The 25,809-nt window shown below is 37.8% G+C and overlaps 1 protein-coding gene across 3 annotated transcripts; it reads right to left on the reverse strand.

Moving 5' to 3' along the window:
- Positions 1–4,100: 4,100 nt before the first annotated feature.
- LOC115925451 (glycoprotein 3-alpha-L-fucosyltransferase A-like) lies at positions 4,101–19,297 on the reverse strand. Of its 3 annotated transcripts, none has more exons than XM_030989282.1 (2): positions 17,968–19,297; positions 4,101–5,036 (listed from the first exon to the last, which is right to left on the reverse strand). In XM_030989282.1, the coding sequence occupies exons 1-2, from the start codon at positions 18,848–18,850 to the stop codon at positions 5,011–5,013; spliced, it is 909 nt and encodes a 302-aa protein (XP_030845142.1). In that variant the 5' UTR covers positions 18,851–19,297; the 3' UTR covers positions 4,101–5,010. The 3 variants fall into 3 exon arrangements, with proteins under 3 accessions (XP_030845142.1, XP_030845141.1, XP_030845143.1); XM_030989281.1 differs by having other exon boundaries at positions 4,101–4,997; positions 17,931–19,297; XM_030989283.1 differs by having other exon boundaries at positions 4,101–4,991; positions 17,925–19,297.
- Between the last annotated feature and the right edge of the window lie 6,512 nt (positions 19,298–25,809).

A 25,809-nucleotide genomic window follows, 5' to 3' on the forward strand; every position in this document is an offset into this window, starting at 1 on the left:
TGAATCGTGTAAAACCGTGTTATCCAAAAAATATATCGTGTAATCGTGTTGCGGAGATTTTCGGCGTGTACTGTACGCATAATACAACTGATCTTTATGATTTCTTAACGTGACATAGCTTCTTCTCCCCCTGCAAACAAAAAAAGAAAATAAGGTTATTTAATAAAAGGGTCATGCGACAAAATGATCATTATGATTCAAATTGATGCAAGGATTTTTTTTTTTTGAATAAGCAATGCTTTTCACCAGAATCTTCTTTGTAAAACCGACTTTTGACAAATCTCAGCCATGCAATCCTGCCACTGTGTTTGAAGATCACTTTCAGATTAGGAGAAGTGTATTCTTTAATGAGTACTTTAAATTGAATGGAACGTCTCAACTCAGTGAGCATGGCTGAGATTTGTAAAAGTTGTTTTTACAAAGAAGGTTCTGGTGAATAGCAGTGCTTATTCAAACAAATATTCGCATCAATTTAAATCGCAATCATTATTTGTCGCTTAATCCCTTTTAATGACATTGTTTTCTTTCTCTTTGCAAGGGGAGAAGAAGATATGTCAAGTTAAAGACATCATAAAGATCAGTGTTGTATACGTATATATTATATACACAGGCCCCGCGGAATGTTTATGAAAGTGGGGGGCAAAAGGATTTACGATCAGGTAGAGGGTAGCGAGCGTAAATTGGTGTGAGGATTCAGGGGGCGGAGCCCCCTGAAGATCAGGAGGTTTTAGGCATTTAATTACGGTCAGAGAAGCAGAAATATTTTGATGCCGCATTTGTGTCACTGGCAGGTCGGGGGGGGGGGGGCCTTTTTATAGTTTATTTTGTAGGTAAAATCTACGTTACTATCCTATTTTTTTACCCGTCTGGGAGGCTAGGGGGGCGGGCCGGTAGAATCGGCCCGTGGATCCGCGCCTGGTGCGATCAATGCGTGTGATAGAACAATACAAACTGTTGTGACAGTTGCACTTAATTAAGTTATCACCCGAGTCATTTGTTTTTGTATTATTGATGCATGACATGAACACACATATATTTGTAATAGCACTTCCTCAGGCAAGGTGCCTAGTATAGCGCCACCTATTGATAACCACTTGATATCAAACTCTCAGAAGGCTACAAGAACATGGTTGTGTTGAGGTCTAAGGATCCCTTTTTGTCAGCGCATCATGGGGATTTCAGTCTTAAGTTTTGTCATTATGTCAGGCAAAGAGGTTAGTTTTGTTGTATATTGAATCTATTTCTATGAATTGTTGAAACATAAAGTGTAAATTAGTGTGTGTATTTTGTATTTCATACTGAGATATGTTGATGTTAGTATGTAGTGTAAGACATGTAAGCCCATGCTGGTTTAATATGTACATTTGATTTGATATGAAGAACAATGATAACAGTAAAGATACTGCTAATAATTTGATGATATATTATGAGAGTGCTGAAGCACTAAGGAGACATTCAGAATTTATAATTGTTTAGTTAATTGTTTAAACATGCTATAGTGAAGTCTAGTTGTGATACTTGTAGTGTGAGTTTGTATTTATGTAAAGCCATTTAATACAGATGGACTAGAATAGTGACTTGGGTTATTTTAATGAGTTATAAAGATCATGACACAATGTACATTATTTAATGAGTTTCTAAAAGAAAATGTGTTTATTGCTTATTGATGATGCTGTGATGTACTTATATTCAATATTCTTTATCTGTGATTTATCAACAGTTTTCACGGAATTTACTGGAACATAAATGAAACTCCAATTAAAGATACAATTCCCGTAGAAGCCTTTGTTTAGACTATTTATTTGAGATCGACCTCGCTGCAGCCACACAAACAAAGAACGGACTGAATCTGGACTAGTGCTTAAGAAGTCTGCGGACGAAAGTACAACAATACGAAAACTGAAGTTATATAACATTGTCTTTAAGAGAGAAAGAGAGGCTTTGTGACTCTCAAGGAGGAAATTACAATTGTTATCGCTCATGACGACTATTTTGAATTTCCTAAAAATAAAAAAAGTTCAAGAACTTCCTGGGGCTCCGCCCCATGCAAGACTCCCGGCAACAGCAAATTATTTTACACAATTTCTTGCTGTCTGCTGCCTCGAGATCACTGGAGCGAAGAAAGGTAACATATAGCAAGAATCCCTATTCAGTGAAGGATTTATCCCTTTTATTATTAAAGACTCCCGGTAAATGCTCTTCCCCTGCAAAATTAGAGAGAGTTTTGTGTAGTTTAAGCTTCTAACAACCACGCCCGTGGACCTTTTATTATTTACACAAAGGTAAAAGTGTATAGCAAGAATCCCTATTCAGTGAAGGATTCATCCTTTTTATGCAGATGCTTCTTTTACCATTCTTGACCAGTAGTGCGTTTCAAACTCAATGATGTGGGCATCATCACATTGAATGTTGTGTTTGGTTTGCTACTTGCTGCCTAATCTGAGGGCTCTGTCGTGCTCTTTCAAAAGAGGACACAATAGAGGCAGCGCAATTTAAATATCAAGGGATGTATTAGAGTTTATTTTTAAAATGAAATGAAAGGGCTATTTGACTTTCAAGAGCGATAAAAACTCTAATCCATCCCTTGAAATTTAAATTACACTGCCCCCATTCAGTGTGCTATTTTCAAAGAGCACAAAAAGGCTTCAGATTGAAGATTCCATCTCATAAAGTTGTCTATAAGAGAGAAAGAGAGTTTATCTCGAGAGAAAAAAATGAAATGAAAGGGCTTTTTGACAAGAGCCCTTTCATTTCATTTTAGAAATAACCTCTTTTCCTCTCTTATAGACAATTTTCTCTCTTGAAAGTCAAATAGCCCTTTCATTTCGTTTTAGAAATAACCTCTTTTTCTCTCCTAAAGAAAATTTCTCTCTTGAAAAGGCTCTGCCAGGCCCCTCAAGCTCTACCATGTTGTATGGATCTATTAGAAAGCAAAATAAGCCCACTCAATAATTAATATATATTAAAACGTCATAGCGATTCATCCAAATAAGAAATCCACGTAAGAGGCATTTTGAAAGTTTTAAGAAAATTCCTTCAAACACCAGGATATAGGGTGTTCTTTTTCAGGAAACTCTATTTAAACGAGTGGAAGCACTGGCGGCTCTGTTTTTTAAAAAACTTTAACAACTCTCCTTGGATCAGATATAGACCAAAAACAAGCACTATCTTCAGTATACAAGTGTCATTTCGGACCTTACAGCTTTCATAGAAATCGCTTCTGGACCGTCAAAGAAAAAGTTTGAGAACCCCTGGTCTACGCATTATACACATCAGGACCAACTAGACAACTTGACAAAAATTCTTCGCTCCAGTGATCTCGAGGAAGCAGACAGCAAGACGTATGAATAATAAAAGGTCCACAGGAGTGGTTGTTAGAAGCTTAAACTAAAAAAACCACACTCTCTCCACTTTTATACCACAAAAGGTTGTCTTGGGAACCACTTCTATCTTTACAGATGGGGTCATGGGTGTCGATACTTACGTAATACCTATTCATCAGGGGGATGAATGAATAGATCATCCCCCCTGATGAATAGGTATCAGTTACGGATCGACACCCATGGATGGGGTGCAGGGGGAGACCCTTCTTTCTTCTTTATTTCCTCTTTTTCCTTCTCAATTTTGTTGCGCCGCCAATAGGGGGGGGGGGCCGCGGCCGTTTCAGCCCACCCCTGCATCCGCCACTGGTCTAAAAGAAATATTCAAAATCACTAACTCAGCTAGGTACCCCGAATCCAGGGACGAAATATTGAAGGCCGTTCTGTTTAGTTCTTATATATGTCATATTTCAGGGAAGACGTGAGCCAGCATGGCAATTGGATCAATACCTCACATTGTAATTTATCAATCTCTATACATTAATTTGTCATCATTTCCTGCTTATCAATGAACTTGTAACCATTCTGTACCAAACTGGCAATATTTACCGTCATACGTCACTTATTTCGATTCCATTATACCATTATTGATTAATGTATCATGTTTGGGGATCTTTCCTTCCTCATCATAATGTTACAATCTCCTTCTTTTATCCTGTTCTGTACTATACCACTTTCTCCATTTCTCCTTTTCACTTCTTCTCTTTCCCTTTCTCTCTATCCCGGTGCTTCTTGTTATCACACATATTGTTACATTGTAATTGCAATGACGAATATTTTATATTATTATTGTTAATGTACTTTGCTATTGTATATAGTTTTGATTATAACCTGCCGCCTAACCCACTGGGTTGACGGGCCTGGTTTTATGTGTATGCAAAATCTCTAATAAAGACTTGATTTATCATCATATATAAATCAGTTACGAATTGTAGTTCACTTTTTTAAAAATATTACAGATTTACTTGGCAAAATAATTTAAGAAAAAATAAACAATCAGACAAAATTTGCAAAAAGTAACCACATTTTCAAATATTTCTTTCTTTCAGATTTGTTTTTACATATACTTTTCCATGTCATAATAACACTTTATCGCTGATATTATGTGATCAAAAGCTGGCAAACACTGTTTGCATTTGGCTGCAAAACTTTCTTTCCTACTACAATCATAATACAGTTGAGGGCACTGTTTTTATTTTTACAATTTATTTTAATTTTTTTAACTTAATAAGTACATTATTACGAGACAGCCAATACTCAAGTTTTGACCATATTTCGTTTGAATAAATATAATAACAACATTTATGTTTAATCTTTTCTTCACTGTTATTACAGAATGTACATAAGTTATCTGTAACTAATTTATACATTAACAAAGCAACTTTCATATAAATAATTCTATTCAGTATCTCGAACTGAAACCATCTCATGTTTACATCTTTTTTGGGGGAAGAGCCTGAACTCCACCAACACCCCATTGATTTCAAAGGCTAGTGAAACGTAGACTTAGCTCGTTAAGGCCCAAGTGTTCAGTGACACATAAACCACCTTTATTTTTTCTTAAAATGGCAAAAATGGAGTTACGTCTTTGTGTCACTGACCCATCGATATATATATATCAGGAATGACATTAGAAATCATGTGGGAAGCCGGTTGGTTTAATGCAAGAGGTTGACCAGAAATCGTGTATGGAAGGATGCTCCTTTTCCTCTCCCTGGTACTCACCCTTGTAACGACCGGTTAATTTCTTTTCATAATCCAATACTTTCGCGACTACTTTACACATAAATGGTGCAGATTTAAGTGCCTTTTCTCTAACGCTCCGTACTGACCCTTGCTTCTTCCATTCAAAATATGAATTGTACAATGTCTCATTTGAATCAAGAAGGTGTATATAATAGGCGAGCTCAGCAAAATCTTTAAAATCCTGTAGATGTATAAATGAATTGGGGGGCGCAACGCGCTCATAATCTCCCCGTGGAGGGCCATAGACGATGGGTACAATGTCATGGCTGAGAGAATTAAACCAGAACTTTTCTGTGATGTAGTCCCTGCATTCACTGTTTTCCACTGCCAGGTAAAACTTATGACTCCTAATGCGCTTCCAGCAGTCATCTGAGTTCTTAGGACACTTTATGTTCCCACAACCTCCATACATGTCGACGCTGACGTGCTTTGCAAGTGTTTTAACAAATTCATGACGCCTCCAAGAAGCTGTACCGCAATTGGATCCAGCCCAGGCCACTAATCCAGTTTTCTCCTTGGCCCAATTTCGATTTTTATCAGAAGAAATCTGCGGTATGGTGTCATCATAGAAACCATACGGTAAGTGTATCGTTGACGATGGCCTGTATGACATCGTGTAGTTGTATATGCGGTCATATTTACTGGGTGGTATTGCATTTCCGTTCGTGTGTCGCGGACTCTCTAAGGAATAGAAAACCCAGGCTTGATTTAATGGGCGTCTCCTTTGCATCTCTGTCCAATCCCACCGCGATCGATGAAAGAAAACTACGGAGTCACTTTTCACCATGGTCTCATAACTCTTATCCTCGACCAAGCTAATTCCACATTCAAGCCCTGGGCATTGAGATTTTTCCGGCGTCTGGGGGCTCGCGCTGCCTCTCCATATCTGGACCTGACGGTAACAAAGTGGCTTACTTTCAGATTGCGATGTTTCATTTTGAAGGTGGGAAGAACTCTCCACGTCAGCTTCTGGTTCAAGCAGGTTGTTTCTTACTCCGCTAGCATTCCGAATTAACCAGTGTGGAGCAATCGGGGGCGCGTTGTGAATATCGTTCTGGTTGTTCCTAAGGACATCAAATCGGTAAAATTCACCAATTGAAAAAAACGTAAGCGCTGCTAGACAAAATGATATCACCTTCTTACCATTCATATCTTTCATGGTTACTCTCTTGTGCTCCACGTAGCTACACCAATGTTTCGAAGTAAACACCAAGTTTAGTAGAATTTGACGCCAATACTACCATCTACGACATTCATAAAGCATACCATAGTGAGCTTCATATCCAAGTGCGTGCTGTCTCGGAATAAGCGTTCACCTGATGATGATTATAGCTGGCCGTTGGGGTCGACATAAGTTTTTTTTCCAGTCCGTTTTGGATTTCCCATATGTACTACCAAACTTTAAAGCCGCATAAAAATCCAGTGTAAATATGTATTGCTACAAATGACAAAATTCGGTCATTTGAGCAAAAAATGTCGCTCAAAAAGCCAGCGTTGATAAAGATGTTGTGGAGATTGCCCTTATCAAGAATTGGCGTCCAAATTCGTGAATTGTTCAGGCCCACACTCGGCAGCTTATCCAAGATGCCCAAAGTACAAGGATAAAAAAAATAAAAAAACGTCTCAAAATGAAAAGTGACCTAACCCTTTCCTATGCTGAAGCAGGTAAACAAATCAAAACAAAACCCGTTATGAATGCTCTAGCTTCAAAAGAGATAAGTATCCAAAGAAACTCAACCCCAAATCACACCATTGATAATGCTAATCCTGAGCCGATTATGACTATAAAACAAGACGCCCATCCCACGCAAACCTTGGCGGAAATCGATGGATAGCGTCAATAAAGCCAACAACGATAACAACAAGGTAACAATCATGACTATGTGAATGACCCCAATGTTCCATCAGGAGCAGGCACAGGAATGCGTTCAATTCCAAAACAAAGAGAACATTACGTCCCTCCATAACCCTTGAACCACATCCAAATAAAGGACAGTTTCGTCGAGTTTTTGGCATACATAGTAATAATATCTGACAAAAGCAGAAAACGAGTTGGAAAACATAGTGCAAATAGTAACTGAAAAGAGAAAAGGCATTTTAAACATAAAAATAGAACCTACGACGTTGATGGCGCTCTTGCAGGATGAGAGAACGCAGCTATCGTGTTCGCTTGTTTTTTATATTATATATATATATATATATATTTGTTTAAATAACGGTATAGTTACAGACCTCCACTGATACAAGACCCTTATATAGTTATAATGAAAAATGCACCATATCATTATATGAAAATATAACAAATTTTGTTATCATGGGTTATGAAGCAGCACCTTCACCTTATACTTTTTGTTTATATAAGAAAATCTTTGTTCAGATTGGTCAATTTATAATGAACTAATTAATTTGCATATTATGTTGTAAAAATTGTTCCTTTTTATAATGTTTTATCCAAAAATATAAATATGAAGTATTACCGTCACCTTTTCCTTTTTTAAAGGAATTGGAGCACATTCTGTACACTTGTTTGAATGTGTACTATATTAGTTTGGATACTTATGGAAAATATTTTTAAAATATGTCTGTGTTTACATTGTATGAGACAATGTACTACATGTATGTTTATACTGTAAGAACAATTGTGTTCCTATTCATCATTTTGTATAATTACAAAATGTATGAAGATCTGAATTAAGGCAAAAAAGCTTTTAAAAAAAAGAAGTGAGAAATATGATTGGTGACGCAATCCAAGTGTTGTACATAGCGCAGTGGAATGCACACGGTTTAATCCATTGCATGGATGAATGTCAACATTACATTTATAATCTAAACGAAAAACCGCATGTTATATGTATTCAGGAAACGTGGCTTAAAGACGAGAACTGTAAATCATTTCAGGATTATAATGGTTCGTATTTATAAGAAACACATTTCCCAGAGGTGGGTGTGTTAGACTAGAAATGATAGCATAGTTGTATCTTATTATACAGAGAGAACAAAAGAACCAAGTGGGGAGCTTCAAACCCTGGAGTGCACGATCCAAAACAAAAAATATTATTGAAAACTTGTATAATCCCTGCAAAAGACTAAGTAAAACACATCTATTACCACAATGAACATAACTTGTAACTTGGTAATTTGTGGTGATTTCAATGGACATAACACTTAGTTAACCGACCGGGAATTGAACCTCGGTCTCTAGAATGGAAGACAAGTGCTTTGACCAATATACCAAAAAGACTCCACATAGACATAACACGTAAACGGAAAATTGAATTCTCAAATCACATCTCGTACTTAAAATATCGCCATGATCCCAATATCTGATTTAAAATATATATACATATTCCCATTTAGCGTACAATCTATCAGAGTAATAAGAGTAACTGAATGTGACATTCATGAATAAGTATACTTTGTGTTGCTGATCGGTCTTGAAAGTTGATACGCACCGAATTTTTTGGTTATGATACCAAGAGAATGACCACGACCAGGATATAACAAGTTCGATAGAATAACACTTTAATTATATCTAAGCTTGATAGAAGAACACTTTCGATATATCAGGCTCCAAAGAAAACACTTTCGATAAACCAAGCTTGATAGGAAAACACTTTAGTTTATATTAAGCTTAATAAAAAAAACACTTTCGATATACCGCCGGCCAAATGAATTTTTGGTTTCCTTCCTTCAAACTGCTTTTAATCATGCATGCGTGAAATATGCATCATAAATTATTATGAGTTGTATCAAATGAAAGAGGAGGATATAAGCTTTACAAATATGTGTCATTCATTGATCATAATTGTTATTGAATTAGGATAAAACATCGATAATTCTCAGTTTCGTTTTTTCTGGGTCGCACTTTACATACCTCTCTCTCTCTCTCTCTCTCTCTCTCTATATTTAGCTTTGATCTATCGTTCCGTACAGTGCTCAATGCCTATAAAAGGCAGAGCAAAAATATATATTGAATAAGGCAGACTAGTGGAAATGGTTGCTACTCCGAGTTTCACGCCTTGCGAGCAATCATCAGGCAACTGGTAGCATTCTTAAAAGTACATGATTACCGTACAACCTGGGTGCAAATACGTTCAAAATAAGACTTAACTCATACAATACAATGCAACAACATACATGTAGGTGATTATTATGGCGAAGATTTTCTTTATGGGCTAAAAATGCTACAAAGAAAAACAAACATAACAAGCAACAAAGGCAAATATCTTCAATTAAACTCTTAAAAGACACTTCATATTGCACACGGAAATACATCTTTGACAATAGGGACTTTTAGATTCTGCACGACGATAACGTGGACTGCCCTTTTAAGGCAATGTGACGTCACTGCCAGTCACATGCCTTAAAAGGGCAGTCCACGTTCTCGTCGTGCAGAATCTAAAAGTCCCTAATATTAGCGCATTTGGAGGATATCCTTTCGGACCAGCTTCACACGAACTGCATGGCCTGACCTGGGCATTCCTACAGGATTCGAAATGGGGACTCATTCCAAAGAGAAATAATATGCTTCAATTTTTACATTACAACAAAAAAAAGGTAGATGGGATAATGTTGAAAAATTAAAAGCCCGTTAAAACAGTTGTAGGTCTTCTTTTTTTATCAAATAGAGTGTATTTCGTCCATAATTAAGTGTAATTAATCAACCATGATTATAACTGATCTAACGGGAATTCTGAGGTTATACCGCAACAGTGAACAACTAGAAATGCAATCGTGTCACAACGATGTGCGTGCAATGACGCCGTGTTTCTACGTGTCGAACGAAAGAGCTTCTCTCGGACTATCCAGACCAATTTGTACGTAGTCTTGAGCTTCTGTAATATTGGAGACAGGTAGGGCGAAAGAAAGGCCTCAATAGTGACCTTGATGGGATGGTAGTGACTATGCCTACGAAGTTTGAAAGAAATTGGGATAGGGGAAAGAACCTAGAAAGGGCTCGCAAGCACTGCGTGCAAAAACCAATGGGATTAGTTGCATGTTCGTCATTGCAATCAAGATCGTTCTAGGGGTCAAAAGCGTGAACCCGATTTGCCCCTTAGACAATGCGTGTAATGCATGGGCGGAAAACGTACAGGATCTGTATTATGACCGGAGTTAAATTGTTTTTTCTCTCTCTCTTTATGTCTTTTTATGGGCTCGTATATGGTATCATTGGAAAGAGAATTTCATGGTTGTTAATGTAAACAACTCTCTTTTTTCTATGATAATCCTATCGAAACATGTGATGTAAAATAGATTTAAAGGACAAAATGGCGTCTTAAATGGCCCCCTTGACTAATTTCAAAAATCCGGCCACGAGGTGCCCTGCGTATTGCATCTCGGAATGTCATTGCAAATTTTCAAGGAAAAAAAAGGATGTTTAGGGGGCGAAAAGTAGTCTGAAAAAATGACATCATGGCCGATAAGTGTTATAATCGGGCGGAAACTCGGCGGAATTCGTATAGTGACCCTTGTTCAAATGCAATTTACTCACAATTTTCTATGTGAACATATACCATACTTGGTATCATTCGAAAGGGCACTTCATTGCGGTCAGTTTGACACCAATGTCATCTGCGCGCAATGTATTGCACGCATTCAACGCGCTATTACGTAATGCATAGTAAATTCATCATTTTTGGAGATAACTTTGCGCTGACACATTTGAATTTTACCAAACTTGGCAGACAGTTGTCACGTATATGGATACATGTGTCTGCCAAATTTCATTGACGTTGGTACAAAGATCGCTATTTTAGAGCAAGTTGAAGTTATTTTGGAATTTTCTTGAAAATGGCGAATTTTGAGGGCATTTTTCTCAAAGTCGGTTAGTGTTACGGTATATAATTTTGTATATGGCTGGAAAGGGCATATCCTCAAGTATCTAAATCCAAACTAGAAATGCAATCGTCTCACAACGATGTGCGTGCAATGACGCCATGTTTCTACGTGTCAAACGAAAGAGCTTCTCTCGGACTATCCAGAGCAATTTGTACGAAGTCTGTAGCTTCTGTGATATGGGAGATAGGCAGGGCGAAAGAAAGGCCTCAACAGTGACCTTGATGGGATGGTTGTGGCTATGCCTACGAAGCTTGAAAGAAATCGGGATAGGGGGAGGAACCTAGAAAGGGCTCGCAAGCACTGCGTGCAAAAACCAATGGGATTTGGTGCATGTTCGTCATTGCATTGAAGATCGTTCTGGGGGCCAAAAGCATGAACCCGATATGCCCCATAGACAATGCGTGTAATGCATGGGCGGAAAACGTACAAGATCTGTATTATGACCGGAGTTAAATTGTTTTTTCTCTCTCTCTTTATGTCTCTTTATGGGCTGTATTTGGTGTCATTAGAAAGAGAATTTCATGGTTGTTATTGTAAACCACTCTTTTTTTTTTCTATGATAATCCTATCGAAACACATGATGTAAAATAGATTTATAGAACAAAATGGCGTCTTGAATGGCCCCCTTGACCAATTTCAAAAATCCGGCCAAGAGGTGCCCTGCGTATTGGAACTCGGTATGCCACTGCAAATTTTCAAGGAAAAAAAAGGACATTTAAGGGGCGAAAAGCAGTCTGAAAAAATGACGTCCTAGCCGATACGTGTTAAATTCGGGCGGAAACTCGGCGGAATTCGTATAGTGACCTTTGTTCAAATGCGATTTACTCACAATTTTTATATGTGAACATATACTATACTTGGTATCATTCGAAAGGGCACTTCATTGCAGTCAGTTTGACACCATTGTTATTTACGCGCAATGTATTGCACGCATAAAACGCGTTATTACGTAATGCATAGTAAATTCATCATTTTGGGCGATAACTTAGCGCTGACATATTCGAATTTTACTAAACTTAGCGAACAGTTGTCACGTATATCGATACATGTTTCTGCCAAGTTTCATTGATGTAGGTATAACGATCGCCATTTTAGAGCAAGTTGAATTTATTTCTCAATTTTCTTGAAAATGGCGAATTTGGAGGGCATTTTTCTCAAATTTGGTCCGTGATAGGGTATATGATTTTGTATATGGCTGGAAAGGGCATATCTTCAAGTATCTAAATCCAAAAAAGGGTACGGGTTTGCCAAGCCATTATGGAGATACGGCCACAGAGAGAAAGCCAATTCCCAGAACTTTAGAGGGCGCTATTTATGTTGTGCAAAGCCATTGGAGCGTGAAATTTGGCATGGCTATGTGCAATTATGAGATAAAGATACTGTGAGATTTAATTGCAAAACGGAATTTATATGAGAAAGTTATGGCAGTTTTAGATTATTTAGGGGTCAATTTTTCAAGAATTTGAGAGATTGTTGACGGAGTCGGTTTTCAGATTTGAATTTTGAGTATGAAGATGGCATTTTGAAGGGCAGGTTATACGTCGCAGATTAAAGAACATCTCTTAGACTATCTAGAGGAATTTGTTAAAAGTTTATAGGATCTAGGATAGTTGAGATAGGAAGGAAGAAAGAAAGGCCTTAAAATGGACCAGAAACGGACAAAATGGCGCCTGGACGGTTATGCATTAGTGATTTCGAAAATCGAAGAATGTAGTGACCTTGAAGGGGTGTTAGAGACCATGCCTATGAAATTTGAAAGGAAAAGGACATGAGGAAAACACCTAACTAGGAATAACAAACACTACGTGCAAAACGAATGCGATTTCCTGACGATAAGGATAAGGATAAGGAAAAGGAAAAGGAGGAAAAGGAGAATATTAATGGGGCAGAATGTGAACGAAAACAAGACAATGACGAAGGTTCGTCATTGCAAAAAGGGTACGGATCTGCCAAGCCATAATGGAGATACGGCCACAGAAAGAAAGCCAATTCCCAGAACTTTAGAGGGCGCTATTTATGTAGTGCAAAGCCATTGGAGCGTGAAATTTGGCGTGGCTATGTGCAATTATGAGATAAAGATACTGTGAAATTTAAATACAAAACGGAATTTATATGAGAAAGTTATGGCAGTTTTAGATTATTTAGGGGTCCATTTTTCAAGAACTTGAGAGATTTTTGACGGAGTCGGTTTTAGATTTGAATTTCGAGTATGAAGATGGCATTTTGAAGGTCAAGTCATTTGTCGCAGATGAAAGAACATCTCTCAGACTATCGAGAGGAATTTGTTAGAAGTTTGTAGGATCTAGGATAGTGGAAATAGGAAGGAAGATAAAAAGGCCTTAAAATGGACCAGAAACGGACAAAATGGCGCCTGGACGGTCATGCATGAGTGATTACGAAAATCGAAGAATGTAGTGACCTTGATGCGATGTTAGAGACTATGCCTATGAAATTTGAAAGGAAACGGACATGAGGAAAGGGCATAATTAGTGATAACAAGCACTACGTGCAATACGAATGGGATTTCCGGACGATAAGAAGAACCAAGAATATTAATAACGTGAACGAAAACAAGGCAATGACGAAGGTCGTCATTGCAATGAATTCAATATATTATTAAAAAGGCAACGAAGCGGAACTTGGGGTATATAGCTACTGGCCACGCCAACCCGATGCGAGTAAAGGATACAACACCATTTTACGCTCCACACTGGTCAATTTATGTATTTTATCGTGAATTCACCCGTTTAGGGGGCACTTGAACAATAGGACGTGTGTGAGTGCAATTGGGGTTTTACAGATGTGTATCCATCAGATATGATTAGTAACGTCTGGGTCCGACCTTTAACGTCACCATCCGAAAGACGGGCATGCAAAGGCTTTGGTCTTATACTAGTCAGGTGGCTAGTGAAATTACCGTTACTTGCCGGATAAAAGCACTGATGTTGGTACATGCGCTTCCTTAGGACCTACTAGACGATATTAGGGTACGTGCCCCCGGCAACAATTTTAATTTAAAGGTGTGGGGGCGGGGGCTTCTTTTCGGAGCCCACAAATAATTTAATAACAGTAATTTTTTGTTGTACAAATGCCATTTTTGGTACAGGGTTTCCTTAGGACCTACTAAACGATATTAGGGTAGGAGCCCCCGGCAAAACATGTGGGGCGGGAGCGTCGCCTCGTAGCCCACTAATAATTTATTAGGTTATATAACATTGAGCTATTATTTGGGGGCTACAATAAGACGCCCCTTACCCACACCCTTAATTTGAATTTTTCCAGGGGCTCCTAGTCTTATATCGTTAAGTGGGTCCTAAGGAAGCCCTGTACCTAAAATGGTGCTTTTATTCGGCAAGTAACGATAATCGATAACTCTGACGCTAAGCCACCTGACTATTACTCGGAAAATGAGATGCGAATTTCCAAGGGAATTGATAGGGGGGTACTCAAGGCGTCATATTTTCTGGTCCTTTCCCCGTATCCGACCCTTATTCATTTTTTTGTCGCTCTGTATGTCTCTCTATATTTTTTTTCTCATCACTCGATAGAAGGGGGGGCTACGTGCTTCCTGTCCGCTGAAGCTGTGTCACGGTGATCAGGAGCAATAAAGTGCATTTTCCCTTTCCCCGGAAGTATTGTGTAGCTTCATATATGTACAGCCTTTATTATGGGGGAAAGGGTTATATTTCCGAAATTTCGGAGATAAAAAGACATGCTAAACGATTCATTACGTCTTACACGGTTCCTACATGTTGTAAGTTTGCCTGTGAAACAAGAAACGGAAAAATCCATTCAGATTTAAGTTGCTTGTATAGATAGATTTCAGCGATTATCTAGAATATTGTTACATAATATATAAATTTATATTTTGTTCCCCTTCCACAGGGTTCCTTTATTAAATAATATCGTATATATACAAGAATAGATATATACATGCATAATAATGATATGCTTGGCCATTCAAAATATAAAAACATACATTGCTATCGGAAGCGATGTAATATCCTCAGTCCACGGACATCCAGTTAAATTTTTAGGATTACTTATCACATTCTCTATGAAAACTTCTGAAATCTTCGGATATCTGAAAGAAAAAATAGAATCCACTCTCAAAATTTTTAATAATTATAAGTGTAACATTCGAAACGAATATAAAGTATTTTTACTCACTAGATATGCACTCCCGTCTCTCCGTTTCATGCTTACCGTTCATGATGTCCACGCAACGCATTTGAAATCTCTTGACATAATATTATATAGATATACTAAGTTATGGTTAAGAATACCGTTACGTGGTGCCAATCTTGCTGTGGTCCACGACCCTGATGGCTTGAACATACCTTCCATTTCGGACCTTTACCAAACCTGCCATGCTGCCCTTGACCGAAGAATAGATATAGAAAGGGGGTGGTTACGACAAACGTCGTTCACTTTGGAAGCACATGAAATTCACTCAAAAATAACAGACTCTGTAAGCTGGAACCAGACAAAAAATATGATTAAAAATCAGTTCAAGATGTATGTAGAGAAAATTGGAAAAGGTTGATCGAACCAATACTTGTACAGGGAGGATTCATGAAAGTTGTTATCACACATATTGTTACATTGTAATTGCAATGACGAATATTTTATATTATTATTGTTAATGTACTTTGCTATTGTATACAGTTTTGATTATAACCTGCCGCCTAACCCACTGGGTTGACGGGCCTGGTTTTATGTGTATGCAAAATCTCTAATAAAGACTTGATTTATCATCATATATAAATCAGTTACGAATTGTAGTTCACTTTTTTTTTTAAATATTACAGATTTACTTGGCAAAATAATTTTAGAAGAAATAAACAATCAGACAAAATTTGCAAAAAGTAACGACATTTTCAAAGATTTCTTTCTTTCAGATTTGTTTTTACATATACTTTTCCATGTCATAATAACACTTTATCGCTGATATTATGTGATAAAAAGCTGGTAAACACTGTTTGCATTTGGCTGCAAAACTTTCTTTCCTACTACAATCATAATACAGTTGAGGGCACTGTTTTTATTTTAAAAATTTATTTTAATTTTTTAAACTTAATAAGTACATTATTACGAGACAGCCAATACTCAAGTTTTGACCATATTTCGTTTGAATAAATATAATAACAACATTTATGTTTAATCTTTTCTTCACTGTTATTACAGAATGTACATAAGTTATCTGTAACTAATTTATACATTAACAAAGCATCTTTCATATAAATAATTCTATTCAGTATCTCGAACTGAAACCATCTCATGTTTACATCTTTTTTGGGGGGAAGAGCCCCCGTGGACAAAAAGTTAATTTGAGCCCTGCACAGGGGGAACGTCCCCCCGGTCAAAAAAGTGTTACAACCAGCTCCAAATTCGCCAAAAATGTACTGGAAAACAGGGACGTGCCCCCCCCCCCCCGGCCAAATTTTTTTTTAATGTGCTCTTACCCCCCCCCCCCCCCCCCCCCCCCCCCACCACCAATTAAGGTTCGAATGAATTCTCAAATATCAAAAACTCGAATTAAAATCTAGAAGCTTTCATTCTTCAGAGTTTCTAAAGAATTGATATATATACAAATATGTAAAAACATATATTCAACTACAAATATATACAACTAAATTAATCTAACCCCTTGTAAATTTGTCGTATTTTGTGGTTTTCATAACTCAAAATGAAAGGGGGACTGGTTGTATGAAAGGCTTTTTGAATACTCTTAGACTCAAGGTTTGATAATGTCACATTATCAAGGAAGACAAATTAGGAGAAGAAAAAATTGTTCACATAAAAATAAATGACAATATATAAAAAGGGTTCGAATGATTTACTTACTTACTTACTTTAATACACGATGTTGTAGGTCTAAGCCTGTTCGTCGATCCAGGATTCTTCCATGGTAACTGCGATGTGTGGAGGGAGGAGGTTGTGTAAAACATGAAACAACAGACAACACCTAGACCGGCTCATACAGTAGGCTAGCATTCTTTGACCAGTGACTATCCAGTCTATTCTTAAATGAGTTGACTGACCCAGCTGCCACAACGTTTTCTGGGAGACTGTTCCACAGCTCCACGACTCTATTGCTAAAAAAGTATTTTCTGATATCTAGCCTTGAATATTTCTTTTCCAGTTTTCTAGAGTGACCTCGAGTTCTATCTTCTGTACTCAACTTAAAGGGAATCTCTGGCACATTGTACAAGGCATTCAAGTACTTGTACACATCGATCATGTCCCCCCCCCCCCCCTCCCCTTCTACGCCTGTGAACAAGAGTTGGTAATTGGAGTTGGGTCAAGCGCTCCTGGTAAGAAAAATTTCTAAGGCCAGGAATAATCTTTGTTGCACGTCTTTGTACGCTTTCCAACATCCTCTGTTCTCCTAGTCTATACGGGGACCATGCGGCCTTTCCGTATTCTAATATGGGCCTAACGAGGCCTTTAAACAAAAACGGCATAGTGTCAGTATTTAGGTACATAAATGTCCTACGGATAACTCCGAGTACTCGATTTGCTTTGAGAACTGTTTTGGGAGACGTGATCTTTAAATGATAGTTGTGAATCTACAAGGACACCTAGGTCCTTTTCGACTTTGGTAACAGATTTAGATTTAGATTTAGATTTAGATTTTTGATTTAGTTATAAATTGTAAAATACAGGTATTTTATATCGAAGGTTCAGTGACACAAAGACGTAACTCCACATTTTGCCAAAATGAGTATTTTATATTAATATGTTCAAAAAAATGTGTGCTTTCCAGGAAACACAAAGACTGAACTCCACCAACACCCCATTGATTTCAAAGGCTAGTGAAACGTAGACTTAGCTCGTTAAGGCCCAAGTGTTCAGTGACACATAAACCACTTTTTTTTTTCTTAAAATGGCCAAAATGGAGTTACGTCTTTGTGTCACTGACCCCTTGATATATACATATATATACATAAAGAAATATATCAGGAATGACATTAGAAATCATGTGGGAAGCCGGTTGGTTTAATGCAAGAGGTTGACCAGAAATCGTGTATGGAAGGATGCTCCTTTTCCTCTCCCTGGTACTCACCCTTGTAACGACCGGTTAATTTCTTTTCATAATCCAATACTTTCGCGACTACTTTACACATAAATGGTGCAGATTTAAGTGCCTTTTCTCTAACGCTCCGTACTGACCCTTGCTTCTTCCATTCAAAATATGAATTGTACAATGTCTCATTTGAATCAAGAAGATGTATATAATCGGCGAGCTCAGCAAAATCTTTAAAATCCTGTAGATGTATAAATGAATTGGGGGGGGGGCGCGCAACGCGCTCATAATCTTCCCGTGGAGGGCCATAGACGATGGGTACAATGTCATGGCTGAGAGAATTCCACCAGACCTTTTCTGTGATGTAGTCTCTGCATTCACTGTTTTCCACTGCCAGGTAAAACTTATGACTCCTAATGCGCTTCCAGCAGTCATCTGAGTTCCTAGGACACTTTATGTTCCCACAACCTCCATACATGTCGACGCTGACGTGCTTTGCAAGTGTTTTAACAAATGCATGACGCCTCCAAGAAGCTTTACGGCAATTGGATGCAGCCCAGGCCACTAATCCAGTTTTTTCCTTGGCCCAATATAGATTTTTATCAGAAGAAATCTGCGGTATGGTCTCATCATAGAAACCATACGGTAAGTGTATCGTTGACGATGGCCTGTATGACATCGTGTAGTTGTATATGCGGTCATATTTACTGGGTGGTATTGCATTTCCGTTCGTGTGTCGAGGACTCTCTAAGGAATAGAAAACCCAGGCTTGATTTAATGGGCGTCTCCTTTGCATCTCTGTCCAATCCCACCGCGATCGATGAAAGAAAACTACGGAGTCACTTTTCACCATGGTCTCATAACTCGTATCCTCGACCAAGCTAATTCCACATTCAAGCCCTGGGCATTGAGATTTTTCCGGCGTCTGGGGGCTCGCGCTGCCTCTCCATATCTGGACCTGACGGTAACAAAGTGGCTTACTTTCAGATTGCGATGTTTCATTTTGAAGGTGGGAAGAACTCTCCACGTCAGCTTCTGGTTCAAGCAGGTTGTTTCTTACTCCGCTAGCATTCCGAAGTGTGGAGCAATCGGGGGCGCGTTGTGAATATCGTTCTGGTTGTTCCTAAGAAGATCAAATCGGTAAAATTCACCAATTGAAAAAAACGTAAGCGCTGCTAGACAAAATGATATCACCTTCTTACCATTCATATCTTTCATGGTTACTCTCTTGTGCTCCACGTAGCTACACCAATGTTTCGAAGTAAACACCAAGTTTAGTAGAATTTGACGCCAATACTACCATCTATATACGACATTCATAAAGCATAAACCATATTGGGCTTCATACCCAAGTGCGTGCTGTCTCGGAATAAGCGTTCACCTGATGATGATTATAGCTGGCCGTTGGGGTCGACATAAGTTTTTTCCAGTAAGTTTTGGATTTCCCATATGTACTACCAAACTTTAAAGCCGCATAAAAATCCAGTGTAAATATGTATTGCTACAAATGCCAAAATTCGGTCATTTGAGCAAAAAAATGTCGCTCAAAAAGCCAGCGTTGTTAAAGATGTTGTGGAGATTGCCCTTATCAAGAATTGGCGTCCAAATTCGTGAATTGTTCAGGCCCACACTCGGCAGCTTATCCAAGATGCCCAAAGTACAAGAATTAAAAAAAAAACCGTCTCAAAATGAAAAGTGACCCAACCCTTTCCTATGCTGAAGCAGCTAAACAAATCAAAACAAAACCCGTTATGAATGCTCTAGCTTCAAAAGAGATAAGTATCCAAAGAAACTCAACCCCAAATCACACCATTGATAATGCTAATCCTGAGCCGATTATGACTATAAAACAAGACGCCCATCCCACGCAAGCCTTGGCGGAAATCGATGGATAGCGTCAATAAAGCCAACAACAATAACAACAAGGTAACAATCGTGACTATGTGAATGACCCCAATGTTCCATCAGGAGCAGGAACAGGAATGCGTTCAATTCCAAAACAAAGAGAACATTACGTCCCTCCATAACCCTTGAACCACATCCAAATAAAGGACAGTTTCGTCGAGTTTTTGGCATACATAGTAATAATATCTGACAAAAGCAGAAAACGAGTTGGAAAACATAGTGCAAATAGTAACTGAAAAGAGAAAAGGCATTTTAAACATAAAAATAGAACCTACGACGTTGATGGCGCTCTTGCAGGATGAGAGAACGCAGCTATCGTGTTCGCTTGTTTTATATATATATATATATATATATTTGTTTAAATAACGGTATAGTTACAGACCTCCACTGATACAAGACCCTTATATAGTTATAATGAAAAATGCACCATATCATTATATGAAAATATAACAAATTTTGTTATCATGGGTTATGAAGCAGCACCTTCACCTTATACTTTTTGTTTATATAAGAAAATCTTTGTTCAGATTGCTCAATTTATAATGAACTAATTAATTTGCATATTATGTTGTAAAAATTGTTCCTTTTTATAATGTTTTATCCAAAAATATAAATATGAAGTATTACCGTCACCTTTTCCTTTTTTAAAGGAATTGGAGCACATTCTGTACACTTGTTTGAATGTGTACTATATTAGTTTGGATACTTATGGAAAATATTTTTAAAATATGTCTGTGTTTACATTGTATGAGACAATGTACTACATGTATGTTTATACTGTAAGAACAATTGTGTTCCTATTCATCATTTTGTATAATTACAAAATGTATGAAGATCTGAATTAAGGCAAAAAAGCTTTTAAAAAAAAGAAGTGAGAAATATGACTGCATGGTGACGCAATCCAAGTGTTGTACATAGCGCAGTGGAATGCACACGGTTTAATCCATTGCATGGATGAATGTCAACATTACATTTATAATCTAAACGAAAAACCGCATGTTATATGTATTCAGGAAACGTGGCTTAAAGACGAGAACTGTAAATCATTTCAGGATTATAATGGTTCGTATTTATAAGAAACACATTTCCCAGAGGTGGGTGTGTTATACTAGAAATGATAGCATAGTTGTATCTTATTATACAGAGAGAACAAAAGAACCAAGTGGGGAGCTTCAAACCCTGGAGTGCACGATCCAAAACAAAAAATATTATTGAAAACTTGTATAATCCCTGCAAAAGACTAAGTAAAACACATCTATTACCACAATGAACATAACTTGTAACTTGGTAATTTGTGGTGATTTCAATGGACATAACACTTAGTTAACCGACCGGGAATTGAACCTCGGTCTCCAGAATGGAAGACAAGTGCTTTGACCAATATACCAAAAAGACTCCACATAGACATAACACGTAAACGGAAAATTGAATTCTCAAATCACATCTCGTACTTAAAATATCGCCATGATCCCAATATCTGATTTAAAATATATATACATATTCCCATTTAGCCTACAATCTATCAGAGTAATAAGAGTAACTGAACGTGACATTCGTGAATAAGTATACTTTGTGTTGCTGATCGGTCTTGAAAGTTGATACGCACCGAATTTGTTGGTTATAATACCACGAGAATGACCACGACCAGGATATCACAAGTTCGATAGAATAACACTTTAATTATATCTAAGCTTGATGGAAGAACACTTTCGATATATCAGGCTCCAAAGAAAACACTTTCGATAAACCAAGCTTGATAGGAAAACACTTTAGTTTATATTAAGCTTAATAAAAAAACACTTTCGATATACCGCCGGCCAAATGAATTTTTGGTTTCCTTCCTTCAAACTGCTTTTAATCATGCATGCGTGAAATATGCATCATAAATTATTATGAGTTGTATCAAATGAAAGAGGAGGATATAAGCTTTACAAATATGTGTCATTCATTGATCATAATTGTGATTAAATTAGGATAAAACATCGATAATTCTCGGTTTCGTTTTCTTTGGGTCGCACTGTATATACCTCTCTCTCTCTCTCTCTATACTTAGCTTTGATCTATCGTTCCGTACAGTGCTCAATGCCTAAAGACAGAGCAAAAATATATATTGAATAAGGCAGACTAGTGGAAATGGTTGCTACTCCGAGTTTCACGCCTTGCGAGCAATCATCAGGCAACTGGTAGCATTCTTAAAAGTACATGATTACTCTACAACCTGGGTGCAAATACGTTCAAAATAAGACTTAACTCATACAATATAATGCAACAACATACATGTAGGTGAGTATTATGGCGAAGATTTTTTTTATGGGCTAAAAATGCTACAAAGAAAAACAAACATAACAAGCAACAAAGGCAATATCTTCAATTAAACTCTTAAAAGACACTTCATATTGCACACGGAAATACATCTTTGACAATAGGGACTTTTAGATTCTGCACGACGATAACGTGGACTGCCCTTTTAAGGCAATGTGACGTCACTGCCAGTCACATGCCTTAAAAGGGCAGTCCACGTTCTCGTCGTGCAGAATCTAAAAGTCCCTAATATCAGCGCATTTTGATGATATCCTTTTGGACCAGGTTCACACGAACTGCATGGCCTGAACTGGGCATTCCTACACCATTCGAAATGGGGACTCATTCCAAAGAGAAATAATATGCTTCCTTTTTAAATGACAACAAAAAAAAGGTAGATGGGATAATGTTGAAAAATTAAAAGCCCGTTAAAACAGTTGTAGGTCTTCTTTTTTTATCAAATAGAGTGTATTTCGTCCATAATTAAGTGTAATTAATCAACCATGATTATAACTGATCTAACGGGAATTCTAAGGTTATACCGCAACAGTGAACAATAAATTCAATATATTATTAAAAAGGCAACGAAGCGGAACTTGGGGTATATAGCTACTGGCCACGCCAACCCGATGCGAGTAAAGGATACAACACCATTTTACGCTCCACACTGGTCAATCTATGTATTTTATCGTGAATTCACCCGTTTAGGGGGCACTTGAACAATAGGGCGTGTGTGAGTGTAATTGGGGTTTTACAGATATGTATCCATCAGATATGATTAGTAACGTCTGGGTCCGACCTTTAACGTCACCATCCGAAAGACGGGCATGCAAAGGCTTTGGTCTTATACTAGTCAGGTGGCTAGTGAAATTACCGTTACTTGCCGGATAAAAGCACTGATGTTGGTACATGCGCTTCCTTAGGACCTACTGGACGATATTAGGGTACGTGCCCCCGGCAACAATTTTAATTTAAAGGTGTGGGGGCGGGGGCTTCTTTTCGGAGCCCACAAATAATTTAATAACAGTAATTTTTTGTTGTACAAATGCCATTTTTGGTACAGTGTTTCCTTAGGACCTACTAAACGATATTAGGGTAGGAGCCCCCGGCAAAACATGTGGGGCGGGGGCGTCGCCTCGTAGCCCACAAATAATTTATTAGGTAATATAACATTGAGTTATTATTTGGGGGCTACAATAAGACGCCCCTTACCCACACCCTTAATTTGAATTTTTTCCAGGGGCTCCTAGTCTTATATCGTTAAGTGGGTCCTAAGGAAGCCCTGTACCTAAAATGGTGCTTTTATCCGGCAAGTAACAATAATCGATAACTTTGACGCTAAGCCACCTGACTATTATTCGGAAAATGAGATGCGAATTTGCAAGGGAACTGATAGGGGGGTACTCAAGGCGTCATATTTTCTGGTCCTTTCCCCATATCCGAACCCTTATTCATTTTTTTGTCGCTCTGTATGTCTCTCTATATTTTTTTTCTCATCACTCGATAGAAGGGGGGGGGTACGTGCCCCCTGTCCGCTGAAGCTGTGTCACGGTGATTAGGAGCAATAAAGTACATTTTCCCCGGAAGTATTGTGTAGCTTCATATATGTACAGCCTATATTATGGGGGGAGGGTTATATTTCCGAAATTTCGGCGACAAAAAGACATGCTAAACGATTCATTATGTCTTACACGGTTCCTACATGTTGTAAGTTTGCCTGTGAAACAAGAAACGGAAAATCCATTTAGATTGAAGTTGCTTGTATAGATAGTTTTCAGCGATTATCTAGAATATTGTTACATAATATATAAAATTATATTTTGTTCCCCTTCCACAGGGTTCCTTTATTAAATAATATCGTATGTATACAAGAATAGATATATACATGCAGAATAATGATATGCTTGGCCATTCAAAATATGTAAACATACATTACTATCGGAAGCGATGTAATATCCTCAGTCCACGGACATCCAGTTAAATTTTTAGGATTACTTATCACATTCTCGATGAAAACTTCTGAAATCTTCGGATATCTGAAAGAAAAAATAGAATCCACTCTCAAAAATATTAATAATTATAAGTGTAACATTCGAAACGAATATAAAGTATGTATACTCACTAGATATGCACTCCCGTCTCTCCGTTACATGCTTACCGTTCATGATGTCCACGCAACGCATTTGAAATCTCTTGATATAATATTAGATAGATATACTAAGTTATGGTTAGGAATACCGTTACGTGGTGCCAATCTTGCTGTGGTCCACGACCCCGATGGCTTGAACATACCTTCCATTTCGGAACTTTACCAAACCTGTCATGCTCTGGCTTACAGTAGATCGAGGGTCAAAGGCGATGATGTTGTAAATCACGCCCATGACCGAAGACTAGATATAGAAAGGGGGTGGTCACGACAAACTTTGTTCACTTTGGAAGCGCAAGAAATTCACTCAAAAATACCAGACTCTGTAAGCTGGAACCAGACAAAAAATGTGATTAAAAATCAGTTCAAGATGTATGAAGAGAAAATTGGAAAAGGTTGATCGAACCATTACTTGTACAGGGGGAATTCATGAAAGTTGTTCATATGGAAAATACTGATGTAACCTGGAAGTTCACTGTTAATGCAACAATAGATAGTCTTCCTACCAACAAAAACCTGTACCGGTGAGGAAAAAGAATCTCTGATAAATGTAACCTTTGTAATTGTACTGGCACTCTGCATCATGTTCTTAATAATTGTGAAAAAATGCTCGACCGAAAAACCTGGCGCCACAACAACATACTACGCATCATGCTCAAACAAATTAAAAACAATTCAAACAATAACATCAAAATATATGCAGACATAGAAGGAGAAAGCATCAATGGGGCACCATGCCACCAAACATAATACCTACCCAACACAAACCAGACATCTGCCACATTGACAACAAAAATAAGGACATTATCGTCATCGAACTCACAGTTCCCCCCCCCCCCCCTTCGAAACAAACATTGACAATGCACATCAACGAAAACAAGACAGATACACAAGCCTCACACATGACATAATAGCAACATGGTGGAAGAGCAAACTAGTCTGTATCGAAATTGGTTCACGTGGGCTCATAACCCCACAAAATAAATATTCAAAATCACTAACTCAGCTAGGTACCCTGAATCCAGGGACGAAATATTGAAGGCCGTTCTGTTTAGTTCTTATATTTGTCATATTTCAGGGAAGACGTGAGCCAGCATGGCAATTGGATCAATACCTCACATTGTAATTTATCAATCTCTATACATTAATTTGTCATCATTTCCTGCTTATCAATGAACTTGTAACCATTCTGTACCAAACTGGCAATATTTACCGTCATACGTTACTTATTTCGATTCCATTATACCATTATTGATTAATGTATCATGTTTGGGGATCTTTCCTTCCTCATCATAATGTTACAATCTCCTTCTTTTATCCTGTTCTGTACTATACCACTTTCTCCAGTTCTCCTTTTCACTTCTTCTCTTTCCCTTTCTCTCTATCCCGGTGCTTCTTGTTATCACACATATTGTTACATTGTAATTGCAATGACGAATATTTTATATTATTATTGTTAA

The sequence above is a fragment of the Strongylocentrotus purpuratus genome, unplaced genomic scaffold (assembly GCF_000002235.5).
Source record: "Strongylocentrotus purpuratus isolate Spur 01 unplaced genomic scaffold, Spur_5.0 spur5_scaffold_18, whole genome shotgun sequence".
NCBI lineage: Eukaryota > Metazoa > Echinodermata > Echinoidea > Camarodonta > Strongylocentrotidae > Strongylocentrotus > Strongylocentrotus purpuratus.